Source organism: Podarcis gaigeae (genome assembly GCF_964106915.1).
Source record: "Podarcis gaigeae genome assembly, chromosome: 1".
NCBI classification, from domain to species: domain Eukaryota; kingdom Metazoa; phylum Chordata; class Lepidosauria; order Squamata; family Lacertidae; genus Podarcis; species Podarcis gaigeae.
Window position 1 is genome coordinate 46,090,568 of NC_139678.1, and position 16,861 is coordinate 46,107,428.

The window sequence follows — 16,861 nt, forward strand, 5'->3', positions numbered from 1 at the left end:
GCTTTTGCTAGATCAGTCCATCTGGTCCAGTCCTCTGTGGCCATCCCAGCAGTCACAAGCAGATTGCCATCTCTTGTTCTCTGGGTCAAAACCTTCAGTTCATCAGCTGAATCTGACCAGTTCTCTCTATATCCTCAGGGCAAACAGGCCCATTTTACTCTCTGCTGTGTGTTTCCATTTCTGATTTTTTGCACTATGAACCTTTCAGCTATGTTAAGGCTTCCAACTCTATATGCTGCATTTTTGGCTAAAGCTCCCCACCCCCCAGAATGATACCCCAGAGACTGTGAATGTTACCTTGTTCACAGTTTCTCTTTTCTCCCACCGTTCTGATTCTTGCTGAGCCCACAGGGCACATTTTCCCCATCTGCATATTCTCTGCTGCCAGAAATCTTGTTTATTTCAGTGCTCGTATTTTTTATCTAAACTTTATATAAAAGCTTCTGGCATACCCTCCGGGAGCAGGCAGAATTTCCCTTTTCAGACACCTCTTATTGGTATAATAAAATTACACATCTCTTGCCACCATTTGGGAAGACTAGTGGTGCTAATGACTCCATGGCAAAACTCTTTCCGTATCCCTGCAAATAGCAGGGACGGGGAACTCTTTCCAGACTAGGGGCCGCACTCTGTTCCGGAAAACCTTTCAAGGACCACATGCGCGGGGGGGGGGGAGGGGGGGCAGAGGCAAAAGGGGGCAGAACCCAGAATGTAAATTTTATCTTTGTACTGTACAGTGGTACCTCGGATGCTTCAGGTTACATACGCTTCTGGTTACAGACTCCACTAACCCAAAAGTAGTCCCTTGGATTAAGAACTTTGCTTCAGGATGAGAACAGAAATCGTGCACAGTGGCGTAGCGTGGGGGGTGCAGGGGGGGCCGGCTGCACCGGGCGCAACATCTGGGGGGGGCGCGCTCGCACTCGCAGCTCTTTGCCCCTACCTGGCTCACTCACTCTCTCTCACTGCAGTGCTGGCTGTGCGAATCCGATCTGAGCCGCCGGGTCGCCGCCCACTGTGGAGGGGGTGGGTGCCAGGCGTGTGGTGCGGAGAGAGAGCGAGGAACTATCTGGGGGAGGGACAGTGCAGCGGCCGCCCAGCGCAGCACTGAGCGCGAGAGAGAACCACACCAGACCAGGCAGCAGCAAGAAGAAGCTGGCAGCGGCGGTAGGTTAGGGGTCGCAAATTACTTGCCTTGCCCCGGGTTAGGGGGCGCAAATTACTTGCCTTGCCCCGGGTGCTGACAACCCACGCTACGCCACTGATCGTGCAGCAGCGGCGCAGAGGCAGCAGGAGGCCCCATTAGCTAAAGTGGTACCTCAGGTTAAGAACAGTTTCAGGTTAAGAACGGACCTCCAGAACAAATTAAGTACTTAACCTGAGGTACCACTGTAGTCCAGTTTTACATTTATGCACACCCAGGCAAGCAAGAGGCCTTCTCAGAGTATGTGGACACATTCTAGCCAGGCAAAACTCTCGAGGAGAATGGAAAGCCTCCCATCACCCCTACATATCTGCAGTAGACAACACAAACATGTGGTTTCCTGTCCTTTGGGTTGAATGTCAAATCTTAGGGTGAGACAGGGTAGAAGCAACATGCTGGTGTCCATCCCTGCAGCCTCATTTCTCTCTCGTCCATTTTGACTTTGTTAGTCCAGAGCTCAGGGCATGAGTAAGTACTGACAGGCTAGCCATATGTTGTATTATGCTAGGCCAATTAATATGGTTGTTGTGATGAAGGAGCTCATTCCATCAATACTGAATCAGGAATATGGTTTTGTTCAGCAGTCCGCCCCCCATAAGTAGCTCTTCCTTTTTTTCTGGGAGCATTTGCGAGGTTTCCACATGCAGAAGACTGATCCTTAAGACCAGTTAATCATTTTGGATATTGTGTGGAAATATACTGACTTTGCCCCTCAAGCTGTATCCAAAATGGTAAAGTGAGTGACTTTTCTGTCTAGAAATGTTTCTATGAATTGCCCCCTCTTTATACCTAGGATACTTACTTGATCGATTGTGGAGATTTCTGGGACAATATTATTATAGTAATATGCAATGCTTTTTATGGGGATATGCAGGGGTATGCATACCCTTAAATATTTTGTGAATCTAAGTTTGGCCTCATTGAAGAGCAGTATTTCAATATGAGTAGGAAAATGATAGTACCCCTAAACATTTTTAAAGAAAAAAAGCATTGCTAATATGAATAATAGAACCTACAGGAGAGAACTTTTATATGTTTGTTCTTGTTGTTTATCAGGTGCTCTACTGAAAAAGCTTTATCTTCCTGTTTCTGCATAGTTCCTATGACAGGCTAGAATATCACACACAAACCTCCCAACTGCTTAGAAATCATCTGAAATATTTTGTTTTCAGAGGGCATTCACAGTTGGACTGACAATACTTTAAAACACGTTCTTTATTAAGCTATTTACATGTGCAGCTCTTCAGATAGCTTTGTGGCGTATTCTGGATGGATATCTGACAAGTGTGTTTTAAGAGTGTGTTTGTGTTCTCATTTAATTGACTAGAAACCAAAGTGAAGAAAGTTATCATGTTCCTCCCGTTTTAAACCTCAGAGAGCATAAGGGGATGAAGTCAAATGCAGGAATCTGTGATTAAAAGACCTGACAAAGCCAGTGATTTCTAAATGGTGGTTTGGGACCTGATAAATGATTGGAAGAGTATCTGAGAAACTGTGATTATACTGACTGCTCTCAGATGTAATTGGTATATAATCTTCCCCTCTAGACCTCCTTTATATCTAAAGGTTGTTTCACACATTATACTGAGGTAAGCAACACTTGACAGTGTTGACTTGAGCCTATGTTGGATGTGGAGCTGTGGCTGATTCTGGGTCCCTGAATGATGGGGATGTTTTGCAAATGTGTCGGCCACCATTACACCTGACATTTTTGGGGTGATATATACAAAATAGCTTAGGTGTACACCTAACAACATAATGAGTACAGTGGTCCAAGAAATTGCCACCTTTTCTGCACAGGGTAGCTATGTGTCATGCTTTCAAAAAAAAAAAAAAAAAGGTACTCTATACAGAGAGCTGTCAGAGAAAAATATTCTATTCCACATTTTTGGACACCTACCACTCATAGGGTGGAAGTCAGTGTCATGTTCTTCCATAATTCTGTAGGTGCAAGCATTTCAGCTTGTCAGATGAAACAATCCCCTCTCTCCTCCCCTCACGTGCCATTCTAGAGGTTCTCCTAACCCCCTACAAGCCAGCTTTTGGGAGGAAATGAGGGAAGCCCCCTTGCACAATCACAGTCCTTGCCCTCTGCTGGCAGAGCTGGTTAGCTTATTTCTACCATACATACTAATACCTTTCCCCTTTCATACCTTTGATGTGGCCCTCTACAAGTGCCCAAGCACTCCCAGAGCCAGTGTGGTGTAGTGGTTAAGAGTGGTAGACTCGGAATCTGGTGAACTGGGTTCGATTCTCCGCTCCTCCAAATGCAGCTGCTGGGTGACCTTGGGCTAGTCACACTTCTCTGAAGTCTCCCAGCCCCACTCACCTCACAGAATGTTTGTTGTGGGGGAGGAAGGAAAAGGAGATTGTTAGCCACTTTGAAACTCCTTAGGGTAGTGATAAAGCGGGATATCAAATCCAAACTCTCCTCCTTCTCCTCCTCCTCCTCCTCCTTCCCTGCTTCTGAATCTCTTCCTGCTAAGGACAGACTTGGAAATCAAGATTGTGCTGGCTGTCACAAACATGACCCCTGCTTCAAATGTGCTTTCCTCTCCCTGCTGGGCGGGGGGGGGGGCATTTGCCCTTTTCTGCCTCAGCAGGGAGAGGCTATGAAAGCCAGGGTTGTGCCGGCTGTCACTGGTGCCTTCAAAGTTCTTTCCCCCTCCCTGCTTCAGTGGCAAGAGGGGTCTGCCCTTTTGTTCATCAGCAGGCAGAGACTTTGAGAGAGAGGGTTGCTCTTGCTGTCAGCAGCACAGCTTCTGCTTTCAAAGTGCTCCCCCCCGCCCCCGTGTGTCTCTGTGTGCACCAGGCGATGTCCACACCACTGGCATGTGGCCCCTGATCACCCATCCACTGCTGCAGGTGGCCTTTAGGAAAATGGCTCACCACTGATCTATTTGAAGAGGTCCCCCTATCAGAAGTGGTTGTTTAAGAATGAGAAGAAGGGAGAGCCAGGGGTCTTGATGCTGCCCATCAGCACCAGACGGAGCAGCCACACAGTCACTTGGACCCAGTTCCCTCCCCTCCCTATGATGAGATATTTGTTCTCTTTTTCATCATTACAACTTGCTTATTTTTTGTTGATGATTAATAGGTTCTCCTACTTCTCTGTCCAGTTGTGCTCTCTAGGAGCCTGAAAAAGAGGAAACTGTGAGGATCTACGATAGCCATCTTCAAATATCTTAAGGGTTGTCATATGGAAGAGGGAACAAGCTTGTTTTCTCCTGCTCTGGAGGGTAGGACTCAAACCAATGGCTTCAAGTCACAAGGAAGGAAATTCTGACTAACATCAGTAAGAAAAATCTGACAGTAAGAGCTCTTCAATAGTGGCCTCTCAGGAGGCTGTGCACTCACCTTCATGGCAGGTTTTTAAGCAGAGATTAGATGGCCATCTGTCATGGATGCTTTAGCTGAGATTCCTGCATTGCAAGGGGTTGGACTAGATTACCCCTGGGATCCCTTCCAACACTACAATTTTATGATTCTATAATCAGAGGTGGCATGGCTCTAATTCCAGTTGTGAAATAGCTAGAGTAGGAGAGAGCTAATGCTCTCATGTCCTGCTTTTCAACTTCCCCATAGGTATCTGGTTGTTGACGAATGCTGGACTTTACAGTGTTTCAGTGTTTAGTAGTAACACCCTAATCAAACTTCTAAGGGGTTGGGGGTTGTTATGGTATTCCGGCAGTTTAATATTCCAGAGTGCATTAGGGCAATTGGACACTCTTTGGGCTGGTTTGCTTCCCCTCCAGCAAGGCCAACTTGTCTCACAAGATGAAAGAAAGCCAAGAATTGGTACACTCTGGGATTTTACTCTTCCACAGTGCAATGGTATGATAAATAGCAGCGGGGAAGCAGGGTGTCTTTGAATTTCAAATAGCTGTGCATTTGACCTAAAGGAGCACTACTCTCCAAATCATACTCCCCACATTAATTTTTCAAGTCTCTGGCTTTTAAAAAGCTCCGCTACTCTTTAAGGAACATCCTTCAGAAGTTTGTTTCAGTACAGTACAGCAAAAGGGGGGGGGGAATTATCTCACTCGTAGATGGTTTATACTCTTGTCCTAGGGGTGCATGGTTGGCAACAGTACATTTAAATTAAAAAGAAAACACTCGTTTTATTTAAACAAACAAACAGGAAGACTCAAGCATTATTAAAATCAACTGAAACTTGTTTTAATGGTCATATGTCTGGTTGGTAAAAGTGGTTACTCAAACAGTAAGTTCTTACAATATTTTGGGGAGATGCTTGGATTTAAGGTTTACAAGAGAGTTTTCTACAACTAAGGGAGGGTGTCTTGTCATTGACCACACACCACATACAATGGGAAGGGAGAAAGAAGGGACCCAAAAGACTTGTGCTTCTAGAAAGTTGACCAAAAGTCACCTCCATCATGAGATGCATGGGCTCCACCTACACAGAGGAAGATCAACGAATGTGAAAAACACCAGTGTGTGCTCTCCCTCAGTGTGTCATAGAGTCATAGAACTGTAGAGTTGGAAGGGATCCTGAGGGTCATCTAATCCAATGTAAACACTTCGATAAACCAATAAATAGATTCATGATTCTAACAACATTTAGGAATCGTGATGGCTATGTACTACCTCCAGTATTGAAGGCAGAGTATACCAGTTGCTGGGGGCAGGTGGTGGTCATGAATGAGAGAGTGCTACAGCATTCATGCCCATAGGCATCTGGTTGGCCACAGCGAGAACAGAATGTTGGGTGACATAGGCATTTGGTTTGATCAAGCAGGGATGTTTTTATGTTCTCAGTGCAATAGCTTTAAGGTATTGCAATGAAAGTTAGTGTGCTAATCACCAATTATATATTTCATGTTCAAATCTGACTTTCTCCCATGCACCTGTTCTCAAGATGACCAGGAGTGAGTAAGGTCTTTCAAGCATGGAGCTTTACCAGTATATACACGATATTATGCAGAATTCAGTTGTTCTCTGGTTATTCGGTTGGGTTACCTTGGAGCAGACCTTTCCCTTTTAATTGCAAAGTATTCATAGTCCTGCCTTTAAGGCAATTTAGTCATGCACACTTAGGTGCGGGGAAGGTAATGGTTAGGCAGCTTTCCTGCGAAGACAACATATGCACACTGTCAGCCATCTGCTCACATTCCCACATCAGAGAATCTTGTCTGCTAGTGCAATTTAAGATTTCTCTGCTTGGGGCTGCAGTTTGAAGTAGCTGTTGTTCTAGGGCAGAATCGCAGGATCTTATTGTCACATAAGATCCTGGCAATCCTTTCTTCCATAGTCAAGGCACAATACAGCATTCATACAAAAATGAGCCGAGATACATGGTTATGAGAACGTTTGACATGTGTCCTTTTTTTGCTGGTGGAAATGTAGCTTTTATCTCAGGGGCTCTGGCACCTTAAAAGCCTGACATCCCCTTAAATTAATTGGATGGTTTCAAATTCTTGTTCACATGATGAAGTCACTCACACCTCACTTCAGCAATAGGGGCTCTCTGGGCTAAGGCTGTGTCATATGATGAACAACATTTTAATCATCATCGTTTATACAAACAATGCAGGCTGCAAGGAAGTTTCAAAACTGAAAGAGAAGAGTGAGGGAAAGAAGGAGTGGACAGGACTGGGTCTGGGAGAATGATGTGGAGGTCTGGATTAGTGATGATGGTAAAAGTCAGAGTTGTTGAATATTGGGAGAGGTATGTGCAGAAAGGGCGTCACAAGACATCTTCCAGAGTGAAATTCTAGAGTACAGTGGTACCTCGGGTTAAGTACTTAATCCGTTCCAGAGGTCCGTTCTTAACCTGAAACTGTTCTTAATCTGAAGACCACTTTAGCTAATGGGACCTCCTGCTGCTGCTGTGTCGCCGGAGCCTGATTTCTGTTCTTATCCTGAAGCAAAGTTCTTAACCTGAAGCACTATTTCTGGGTTAGGGGAGTCTATAACCTGAAGCGTATGTAACCCGAGGTACCACTGTACTGTGTGAAGCTTTCCTTTTGTTAGGCCTATAAAAATGAATTTGTGGATGTGGCTCACAATTTTTAAGTACAAAACAAGCAATTTCCAGGTACCACAATGACCGGACTTTATCATTTTCCCAGCTAATAACCCAGCTATTTGACTAAGGATGTTTGTATATTTTCTCCCGCACCCAATCTTTAAAAATCTACCCCCTCCCACTTGCACTTTAATGCTATAGAGATGTGGAAATGAGCAATATGATGGATGGATGGATGGATGGATGCAGCTTGTCTGGGTTTTTCACCACCATTTCCCCCGGGGCGCTCCATCTGCTGGCAGAGAGCACCATCCCAAAAGATGGTATCTTTTGCAAACTCGACAGCTAACAGACAGCTTCTCTCTCTGCATATTTCCCAGAAGAAGAGTGGGCTTAATCTGTTTTTCCCCCTCTCCTTCCTGTGGCATATTTCGTGATATTCTTTCTGACTTCCATTGTTCCCAGTGCTCCACCTTAAATAAAAATGCTAAGGGTGGGAAACAGGAATGGAGACTTTACAGTCTTGTGACACTGATAGATTCTCATTTGAAACTGACATGAGATTTAATTGCTCACTGAGCCACTGAGTTGCCCTTTAAGGCACATCCTGCCACATCCTGTTAATGAGCTCAGTGGCTACATTCACCCAGCAGTAGCTAGGTGCCATGTGGATACATAAACACACACACACACACACACACACACACACACACACTTATTATTTGAAGATTATTGGGGTTACAGCCTTGGATCTGGGATTTACCATCTCAAATGCTATCTACTAGAATCAATCATGATGTACAATTAAGTGGTATTTGTTTATGAGAATCAGCTAGTCCAGAGAATCAATGTGACACAGTGTTTGTATAAGCTTTGTGTAAGCATTTCTGAGGAAGCAGAATTGCTGTGGTTTGCTTTTGCACAGCAGCTGTCCCTGGAGTGACAGAGCATCGCTAGAGCTCACCCAAAATGTATCTCGTTCCCAATTAGAACTTGGAAGTGGAGCTGCTTTTGTGCAGAGAGAGACAGTAGTTTGGGTGGCAGCTGATTTGGCATTGTGTTGTGATACACTGTATACTGTATAGCAAATTAAAATGCTGATAGTTTTATTTTAATAGGTAAACCTAGAGTGTAGGATTTACTGTAGCCTATTGTCACCTGAGGTAGTTTGGCCATCCCCTTAGGTAAAGGTAAAGGGACCCCTGTCCATTAGGTCCAGTTGTGGGCAACTCTGGGGTTGCGGCTCTCATCTTGCTTTATTGGCCGAGGGAGCCAGCGTACAGCTTCTGGGTCATGTGGCCAGCATGACTAAGCTGCTTCTGGCGAACCAGAGCAGCGCACGGAAACGCTGTTTACCTTCCTGCTGCAGCAGTACCTATTTATCTACTTGCACTCTGACGTGCTTTCGAACTGCTAGGTTGGCAGGAGCTGGGACAGAGCAATGGAAGCTCACCCCATCGCGGGGATTTGAACCGACAACCTTCTGATTGGCAAGCCCTAGGCTCTGTGGTTTAACCCACAGCGCTACCCACGTTTAGTGCTGACTAAAAACTACTTCTCCAGGCTGAGCCTTACCAGGAAGTCACTCCTACTAGCCCCTCTATGGACTGTTTCTTTCCTCACAAGATATAGGGCACCCTTCTGAGGAAGATGACTCAGGAAAATCTGTGTCCCAACTCTCTCTGGGCATTGGATCTTGCCAGTCTCTCTCTGGCACCCACTGCTTTCCAGAGCAATCAGATTGCAGAGGTTCAGTTTAACACCGCTTTAGAGCATTTAATCCAAGAAAGGAGATATATGCATTGATCCAACAAACCCAAAATGATAAAAGTGTGCTCTAACGACTCAACACTCTGCATTGATACTAATCTGCAGAGCTGACCATAGTAGATTGCAAAGAAAGCCATATATTCCCATTTTTTAAATTAAGTGTGTGTGTGTTCTTTTTTGAGGGTGGTGAAGTCTGACTCTCTTTTTGAAAACAGGCCACTTGTGTGGGTGGATTTTTTTCCTTTGGGACTGTTGGCCAATCTGGCCTGGGAGAGGAGATGTGAATAGCCATTTGCAAATTTGGATTTAGTCAAGGGACAAATGGGCTTTGAAGTTGGCCTTCTGACTGAGTATGCTAATTGCTGAAAGCAGATGTGATTAGGAAATGAGACTGACACCTATCGAGGAGGGACAGTGCTTAATTATCACCACTTTATGAGCACTTAAGTTGGCTGTCACTTTGGGAGGAAGCACCCAGGAGTTGGAAGGGACAATAGGTGTGAAACAGCATGCTTCTTGGAATGTGATCATGTCTAGTCTGCTCTCAGGAAAGCTGGAGGTTAGTTTAATGCAGGGGTAGGCAACCTAAGGCCTGGGGGCCGGATGCGGCCCGATAGCCTTCTCAATCCAGCCTGCGTGTTTTTACATGAGTAGAATGTGTCCTTTTATTTAAAATGCATCTCTGGGTTATTTGTGGGGCTTGCCTGGTGTTTTGACATGAGTAGAATGTGTGCTTTTATTTAAAATGCATCTCTGGGTTATTTGTGGGTCATAGGAATTTGTTCATTATTTTTTTTCAAAATACAGTCCGGCCCACCACATGGTCTGAGGGATGGTGGACCGTCCCATGGCTGAAAAAGGTTGCTGACCCATGGTTTAATGGATACCAAATTTATCCAAAAGCGTTTTCTTAATCATAACCATGCAGGGGTGCCAACTTGAATAAAATATTGGGTGGGGGGGGCACTACCTCACATAACCAATCGCATGACGCAATGCATGAACACCATTTGAATGGCAATGCCTATCAACTTTGGGGGGCCCTGGCCCTCTCAAATGTTTTATGGGGGGGCGAAGGGAGCTTGGCCCCTAGGAGTTTGCTCCTCTGTAACCATGCCAGCATTCTAGTGGAAAATGTACTTGGATTATAAAAAAAAATAAGCCTGCCATTTTGTGGTCACCAAAACAGCAGCCAGCTTTCCTTTTTCAATGGCTGCCTTAGGATTGGTTCATCCATGAACATGCTTTGCTTGTATTAATCAACTTTTGGTACCTTGTTGTAAACTGACTCTATTACAAAGAGGTGGTTTGAAAATTCATTATGTGCTGCTGTGACACATCTAAGGCACCACTTGATGGTGCTTTATCAACATGCACATGTGAATCATATAAATGGATGGCACTTTAAAAACTGTTTATCTTTTGGACAGAAGGCTAGAGTAAAAAAGAAATAAAGAAATAAATACAATAGCACTTCACTGTAGTACAGTGGTGCCCCGCAAGACGAACGCCTCGCAAGACGAAAAACCCGCTAGACGAAAGGGTTTTCCGTTTTTGGAGGCGCTTCGCTAAACAAATTTCTCTATGGGGTTGCTTCGCAAGACGAAAAAATCTTGCGAGTTCCTGCGTTTTTTTCTTGCTTTTTTCTGCCCTTTCCCTAAGCGCTAAGCCGCTTATCAGCTGTTCCGCTGATAAGCCGCTTCTCAGCTGATCGCTAAAAGCCGCTAGACCGCTAATCCGCTAAGCTGTCAATGGGCTTGCTTCGCAAGACGAAAAAACCGCTAGACGAAGAGAATCACGGAACGGATTAATTTCGTCTTGCGAGGCACCACTGTACAGGGGTGTGCCACTGGGATATGGGGAGTTTCTTCACACCATTGCAAACTGCTTGGGGAGGTTTGTGTGGCAGGTGGTGAGGGCCCACCATTCTTATGGCTCCACGTGAATGATTTGCTAAAGGGAGGTAGTCATCACAGGGAACAATCTAAAGTGGCCTCCAATATCCTATCATTTTTGTGCAAAGCAGAACTTAAAATACAAACGTTGTTTACAGGGCAAGGCTAATGGTATTCGTTGCTCAGACTAAGGCTGGGAAGACTTCAAGCTTGTGGCGGGACAGAAGTCTTTTTTGCTTTTGTTAAAAAATTGGAGACCAGAAATTATTGTTGACCTACTGTAACTCACCCAGAGATCTACCAGTAGCTTCCAATCTACCTGTTGCCCTCCCCTTGTTTAGACTTTGCATGGGTAACAACAGCTTTTCACATGACATGGTAGTTGAATTCTGACTGACTCCATGGACTGCATGTTGAGAGGATGTTATATTGTTTTAATATAACAAAGCTTCCTGCAAACAAGTCAGCTAGGAAGAGGTCTAAAAAAAACCCCTTAACACCCCCACTTTTGAATTGTGATTCAAGTCCAGTTTAATGGATTCAAATCCATTGGAAAAATTGACTCGTGTATTTTATTTCATGGTGTTCAGACAATGATCACATAAATCCATGTTTGACTGTTGCCCATTCTCAGTCAGCTTGAAAATCCACATGGCTATTCTTCTATACATGATGCACATCTTCTGGTTGCTTATTTACTGTTAGGAACACATATAGGGAAACACAAAGTAAGTTGATGACATGAGAGAAGTCTTAACAGCAGTAGAGAAGATGAGCTGGGCAGGACTTCTCAAGAGAGCCCCTTGAGTGGTTTTCAATTTCACACATTCTGTGATTTATCTGTGCTTGTGCATCCCTGGCGCTGCAGGAAATAACCATAGCCTCTGTTGTTGTATTTGGTTTGTCAGAAGTTGACCTGCCTCTGAAGAAGGATGGCTTCACATCAGAGGGGACCACACTGGAAGCACTGCTGCGTGGAGAAGGGCTTGAAAAGAAGGTAGATACTAAAGAGGAGGACACTCTACAAGAAATCCAGGTGATTAAGTGCTCTTCTATTGGCCTGGTCACATTTCCAGTCTATGTAATACTGAAATGGCTGCTTATAAGATTTTGTGGCTCAGTCTCAACCTCCAGCCTATTAATCTCTTGTGACCTTTATCCCACGATCTACAGGAGAGCACACACAAATGCACATACATGCTGCTGTATATAACCATAATCTCCAGTGAGAAGGAGAAAGGAAGTGTGTGTGTGTGTGTGTGATTGTGTTGCTCTGTTGCCATAACCAACTATTGCAAAGGACCATAACATAATAACAGTTGGGCAAATGCTGCCCACACAACCCAGTGGGTAGCCCAATTCATTCCCCCTTCCTTCAAGATTAAGGAAAATGAATACACAATAGAGGAATGTGGGAAGGAGTGGATTTACTTCACATAAGACAAATGCACTGCAGAAAGGGCAAATTAACGCTGCACCAAATACTGCAGGGGCACCTTGTGGGAAGATACATTTGCATCTCAACACTGTTGTAAATAAAAAATATGCCCTTTTCCCTTATGGGGTATCCAAGAGCCCATATAGAGTCCTTACATAGGTGCCCTATTGGTAGGAGAAAATAACAGAGGCCAACCAGAGAATATTGAGAAGCAAAGCAGCTAGTAAGCTTGATCTTTATTAATCTGTTGCAACAGGGTGCTCCCCTCACACGCAGGAGAGGAAGAGGACCCCCAAAAATGCTGTGCAAGGGCTTGAAATTTCCATCCTCTAGATCAAGACCACCCCCAGAAACATTATGCATACATCACAGAAGGGGTGTAACCTAAGACCACCCCTCAGATACATCCCATCTACATCACAGAAATTTAAATGTTGTTTTTCTCTTGTCCTTGTTTATTTCCTGTCTGGCAGGTTACTTGATTGGATTTCCTTGAGAGCCTGGCCATTCTTTTGTAATGATAAGGCTCACACCCTTATTCAAACACAGATTAAGACAGGATTTGTGAAGAAAGAGACAATGGGGAGACTTTTCCAGTTTGACCTTGCAGAGAAAACATTTGGTCAGTTTAGGAATCAAAATGGTTCCAGGTTGGCCTTCCTGTGTTGATCTATGTATTTGCAGTTATGAACATTGCCATATATCTAGGACCATAAAATTCCTACCACAACACTACATGAAGGGCGAGCATTGTGACTGCAACACTAGTGTGAGTGTGTGAGTGTGTGTGTATTTGATATCTGTAGTAAATTCAGGATTTGATACAATTATTGAATAAAAGCATGATGGGAATTGAAACGCCTCTGTAATTTTGAGGTGGATTACTACAGCAAACACCCAAAAGATGCATTCCTGTGTAATGGGTGTATTGCAAAGTAGGGGTGGAAGATATATGTTTATCCATGGAAGCTTCCACTGTGCCATTTGAGCCTCTTCACAGCCCTGACTGGCTGCTGTTTCGTTGCCAGGTGTCCCCCCCCCCCACTCCCTCAGATTGGTCATCTTTCTAGGCTACATAATGATGCCACTGTTCCCTGGAAGAAAAAAGCCAAGAAAACCAGTTTGAAAAAACCCCAAAATGGCAACAAAGCACCAGCTAGTCAGGGCTGTGAAGATGCTTTGAACAAAGTGAGCAACAGAAGGGTTCCAATAAGGTTTTTGGAAGATCCCCAAACCCCACCTTGTAGTCTTAAAAATGATCGGTTGTTGACGCTTGTTACAGCCAAACTACATGTCCTCCTTGAGAGCAGGTTTGGAACTTTCAATCCATAACTTGAAATGGCCAGATCCAAAGTTGCTTTGTATTCAAACAAAGCCAGAGTCTGCATCCACAATGTCTGATTTCATTTGCCTTTCTGTTATGAAGCCTCTGTTGTTCTGGGAATTGTTTTTAATTACTGTTTATTGTTCTAACTACAGAGGGTTTTGGAAAATGATGAAAATGCAGATGAAGTGAATGAGGAGGAAGAGATGGAGGAAGATATTCCGAAACGAAAGAACAGACCCAGAGGACGGGTAGGTTGCCTCAGCCACATTGGGGAGGGGGGAGAGGGAGGAGTGAGAACACTATTCTGTTGTTTCTATTTATATTGATTGCATAGATAGACAAAGAGCTTAATGATACCTGTGTTATGTGATACGTTTTGTATGGTATGTATGGCATATGTATTGATATGTATACATTATAAAGTGATGTGATGAACAAGGATTCCTTTGAATGCACACATGGAGATATTTGTGTGCATAGATGGCACAACTTTTATTATTTGGTGCTTGTTTTAGCTGCCTTTTCAGATGGGCTGCAGTTATATCTTTTCCCTTGGCAGGGAAGAGCTGGCTATTGATCAGTGCTCTCTGCATGGGTCTTGCAGCTGGAGGCTCTCAGTAATCAGATCCCCTGGCAAGAAACCCACACAGCATGAAGGCAGGCAGCTCACCTCCCACTCTTCATGCTGTCTGGCTGTTCTGGCCCTCTCTGCTCTCTGGAGTGAACTGCTGGAGGCTCTCAGGACATGAGCAAGCACCAGCCCCTGCAAACCTCCGGTAGCAGACTCACAGCAGGGAGATCTTTACATTAGCCAAATGTTCACAAACTCCTCTATTCTCCTCCATCAATAAGTGGCTTTTACGGGTTGCGGGGTGGGCCGGTGGAGACACCCAGGCCACCTTACAATCTGTTAAATTGTAATGTGCCACAAGCAGAAAGCAGGAGGGAAAGACATTGTGCTTGTGGTAACAGTAGGAAAAGCCCACAAGCTATATTTTCATCTTCCCGTAAAATCTCATTCTTGCACGCGGCTCCTTCTACTCTTGAAATTTCCTCTTTGGCCCTTACCTGCCTGCCTGCCTTGCTTCCCTTCACTTTATGCTATGACTACATCTGGCTGCCCTTGGAGCTGACCTATTGCACAGAATGAGGCACACACTACATTTGATGGCAGCAGTCGTGCATCTTTGCAGGCAAGTCTGCCAAATTTGCAGTTAAAATACAGTCGGACGGAGTGCAATTAAAAGGGTCAAAGGGCCTCTCCAGACTGGTGTTTTGTTGCGGAAGTATTCTGCAATTTGTGTTCTTGCCACAATCATAGTACAGTAGTGGCGGATTTGTTCTGCGATGCTTCCCCATTATTGCTGCCCGGAGCGGCTGTAATGGGGCAAAAATAAGTTAGAACATTTGTGCTATAGAATGTTATGGGGCACGCACTGACTGGAAATGAAGCAGTGGAACTGCCCTCAAAGCCTTGCGGGTACAAGCAATATTGAAAGCTGGACTGTGTGTGACAGCCCTGATAGCATCATGAACACAAATCACCAAGAAAGTGCAATAAAATATATGTCTGGAGGGAGCCCAAAGTGGTGTTTGTGCAGGGAGTACACAACCCTCCCACCACTGGCCTACACTGGAAATGAGTTCAGCAGGAAGGAAAGTTCCTGGGGGGTGGAGGAGAGGCCGGGGGGGGGGGAAGCTGCAGGTGGGATCAGACTTATGAATCCTTGTCTACATGCCTATCTTCACCACCACCACCACCACCACTACCACTACTTTATTTATTTATTTATTTATACATACATACATACATACATACATACATACATACATACATACTACTACTACTACTACGTTACAGATAGGTAGCCGTGTTGGTCTGCCATAGTCAAAACAAAAAAATTCCTTCCAGTAGCACCTTAAAGACCAACTAAGTTAGTTCTTGGTATGAGCTTTCGTGTGCATGCACACTTCTTCAGATACAGTGTGTATCTGAAGAAGTGTGCATGCACACGAAAGCTCATACCAAGAACTAACTTAGTTGGTCTTTAAGGTGCTACTGGAAGGAATTTTTTTGTTACTACTACTACGTGTATACCACCCTTCATCTGAAGATCCCAGGGTGGTTCACGACAGAAAAATACAAAATGAGAATACAACATGCATAACAGAGCAAACCATTAACCCCTCTCCCACAAACACGTGCAAGCACATTCACTTTACATATGAATTGGGAAAACCAACTTTTAAAGATGAGGGTCTGTTGCCATAATGTGTACTGTCATGGACCCAATTCACTACCAGCTCAGACTGCCTCTCCATTTAACCTGGCACTGCCTCCTCTGGTTGGCAGTGGCTCTCTCCTGAAGAGATCTTTCCCATTGTGAGGGTGGGGGCACAGCACTGCTCCACTATGCCAGCCCCTCCTGGGATGCAATAGGAAATTGCCCCACACTACTGGTTCTTATCGGGGTTCTGAGAAAACACAGAGTAGCTCTGAAGATTGTCCACCCCCCACTTTATAGTATGCTGAGCCTGAAGTACAATGCAGAGCCAGTTAAGACACTGAAGCTCTGGTACAATGTTTCCCCCGCACGCCTCTCCCGCTAGGACACATAAAAAACCGAAGGTGGCCATTGTAACAAAGCACCTCATCCTTTTTTCCTAGACCTAGAAGGTATGTTTCCTATCCACTCATCTGCTTTAAGGACACCGTTGCACTAGATTTCCAGAAGCAATGTAGAGGCCCCTAAATGTATATTTAGGCCCATGTGTTTGGCTGTTTCAGAGCAGCAATGAGGAAATGATAGGCACTGCAACAGAAATAATGCGGAGGAGCTGATGTGCTGGCCATTCCCAATTTGTGCACGTCCTCCCCTTTCCTGCAGCATGATTTCATTTTTAATCTTGGGCCCCTTCATCTGTCCTTCTGGCAAGCGTCCCTGTTTGGCTCCATCTGAACGCTCCAAGGCTGCTCTGGCGAAGCTTTCCGGCTATGTACATCAATCCCTTGCTGTAGAACGGCAGGAGGCTGAAGGCAGCCATGGATGACTGAATGCCACATGCTGAAGCACTGACAGCAAGCACGTGGCACTCGAGTTTGTGCCTCTGGGGCGGCTGTCTATTTGCCAGCCCCCCTGAGGCCAGCCATGAAATTATGGGAGTGTTGGGAAAGAGAGTTGAAGGCCAAGGATATATGGATTTGCAGACAGTGAGAGGGTGATTTAAAGAACATTGT

The 16,861-nt window shown here is 44.8% G+C and overlaps 1 protein-coding gene across 2 annotated transcripts in view; it reads left to right on the forward strand.

The window, feature by feature from the left end:
• The window catches only part of DPF3 (double PHD fingers 3), a 195,251-nt gene that overhangs the window by 118,862 nt on the left and 59,528 nt on the right, over positions 1-16,861 (forward strand). For both annotated transcript variants that reach the window (XR_014566363.1, XM_083747471.1), the window contains exons 4-5: positions 11,767-11,894; positions 13,776-13,871. Coding sequence is in view for 1 of the 2 variants with exons in the window: in XM_083747471.1 (XP_083603597.1) it covers positions 11,767-11,894; positions 13,776-13,871 (224 nt within the window). In the remaining variant the exon portion in view is untranslated. The remainder of the gene's footprint in view (positions 1-11,766; positions 11,895-13,775; positions 13,872-16,861) is intronic.